The sequence below is a fragment of the Sapajus apella genome, unplaced genomic scaffold (assembly GCF_009761245.1).
Source record: "Sapajus apella isolate SASKATOON/1434 unplaced genomic scaffold, GSC_monkey_1.0 scaffold10195, whole genome shotgun sequence".
NCBI lineage: Eukaryota > Metazoa > Chordata > Mammalia > Primates > Cebidae > Sapajus > Sapajus apella.
In genome coordinates this window covers 1-2,187 of record NW_022447116.1, presented here as the reverse complement: position 1 = coordinate 2,187, position 2,187 = coordinate 1, and the positions used below count along the sequence as shown (strand labels likewise).

The following is a 2,187-nucleotide window of genomic DNA, read 5'->3' as shown; positions in this document are numbered from 1 at the left end:
CTTTTTAGGTTTTATAAGTCTGTACACTTCTCCTCTTAGCTTCTGTTGAATCCATAATCTACCACAAAGTTTGTTAAATTGCATCATGAGACCAGCCCTCCCTCCCTCCTGCCCCTTGATTATTCCGGGACTGGCCTTCTTGTAACGCTTCAGCTTGTTTTCTGTCATATTTATCTTTCTCTCTACCTTACAGCTCATGCTGCGCAGGTCACCTGTGTTGCTGCTTCTCCCCACAAGGATTCTGTGTTTCTTTCATGCAGTGAGGTGAGAGAGCTCCTTCTTCCCTAAACACACTCCAGCCCTCCGCAGGCCACAGTCTCTAGTGTGGAGATTTTCTGGCCTACATCTGCCCCTTTGGATTGTGAAGTCCTTTTTCTGTTCCGCCTCCCTATAGGACAATAGAATTTTACTTTGGGATACCCGCTGTCCCAAGCCAGCATCACAGATTGGTGAGTCTGAGATTCATTGGTGGGAGAATAGAACTTGGAACCCCAATAGAAGAGACTTTCTTTGGCCAGTGTCAAAGCAAATTTGCCCGATGCCTGATCTAGTTACTGTGACATGAGTGACATAATCTCCTTCTTTTCCACTGAGGCTCTGCTAACCCCATTCTGTGCAGTGAATACCAAGAGGAAGGACCAGTTCCTGGGTGGGTTATTTACTTTATTAGATGGGAGGACAAAGGGGCCAGAATTGTTATCTTCGTGATTTGTGTTTGAAACTGGCCTGTGACTCATGTCCAGAAAGGGCAGGAGGCTGGTGGATAAATGGTTATGAGGCTGAAGGATGAGACACTGTTGCCTCAGCAGGGTTTGGGAAATCCAATAAAGGTGCTCCCAGGATTTAGAGTGATGTCACTTGAGAAACTGCTTCTTCTGGGCTCCGAGTTTTAGTACAGACCCTCTTTTTGCAGGCTGCAGTGCCTCTGGCTCCCTTCCTACCTCACTGGCTTGGCATCCTCAGCAAAGTGAAGTCTTTGTCTTTGGTAAGGCAGCATGTCAGACTTCATATTGACTCTGGGAAAGGGAAGGAGGAGAGAAAAAGAGCTGACTCCGCAATGCACAAGGCTCTTGGTGCTGAGTCTTATCAGCCCTCATGAACACTAGATGAATTATGAATTAAGGGTGGGGAGGTGGGAGTGATGCTAATGTAGTCTTACTGTAGCTTTGGAGAACATTTTTTTTTCCCCAGTGGATTTGATTTTTGATTGATTGATCCAGCTGCTGTATTCTGGGCATGGCTAGAAGTCAGTGAGCCACAAAGCAAGTGGGTTGCTATATAGGGATTTCTGTTCGACTGTGGGTAGGTGTAGGGCTATTGTGATGAGGCTGAGCATATGGTGACATAGTTTGTGGTTAAAATAGTAACTCCTTCATTCATTAATTTAATTTTCACAATTGTCCAGTGACTTCTTATTCCTACTTTGCAAAAGAGAAAACTGATGCACCAAAACAGAAAACTGACTTTGGCACCAAGTCCATGCTCTTAACCACTATGACATGTTCCTTCTCTTCTACAGGGGATGAAAATGGGATGGTCTCCCTTGTCGACACCAAGAGTACAAGCTGTGTCCTGAGCTCAGCTGTACACTCCCAGTGTGTCACTGGGCTGGTGTTCTCACCACACAGGTACTGGTCTTTGTTATCAGGGGCCTGATGGGTATGAATGGGAACAGTGAGGGGGTGTGGGTATATTTTCAAAGCATTAGCTGATTAAGTAGTTCTTTAAAGCAGACAATGTTCTAGCTGAGGTTTGGGAACATCAAAGGTCTTCAAAGGGCTCTTAAGTGTGAAGGAGCAGCTGCAGGCCAGAAAATCTCCACACTAGAGACTGTGGCCTATGGAGGGCTGGAGTGTGTTTAGGGAAGAAGGAGGTTTCTCTCACCTCACTGCATGAAAGAAACACAGAATCCTTGTGGAGAGAAGCAGCAACACAGGTGACCTGCGCAGCATGAGCTGTAAAGTAGAGAGAAAGATAAATATGACAGAAAACAAGCTGAAGCGTTATTAGAAGGCCAGCCCAGGAATAATCAAGGGGCAGGAGGGAGGGAGGGCTGGTCTCATGATGCAATTTAACAAATTTTAGATTAGTGGTAGATTATGGATGCGACAGAAGTGTGCGGACTTATAAAACCTAAAAAGCTTTGTAAAAAAATGTATTAGTAAAGACAATGAATGAGAAATTAGG

General features: G+C 45.1%; 1 protein-coding gene across 1 annotated transcript; it reads left to right on the top strand.

Moving 5' to 3' along the window:
* Window positions 1-193: 193 nt before the first annotated feature.
* Window positions 194-2,059, top strand: LOC116548344 (methylosome protein 50-like; the record flags this gene model as incomplete). Its single annotated transcript, XM_032273853.1, has 4 exons — window positions 194-264; window positions 395-449; window positions 914-985; window positions 1,520-2,059. Coding segments are annotated over 4 exons (335 nt in total), but the record flags the coding sequence as incomplete, so codon positions are not given.
* Window positions 2,060-2,187: the final 128 nt, after the last annotated feature.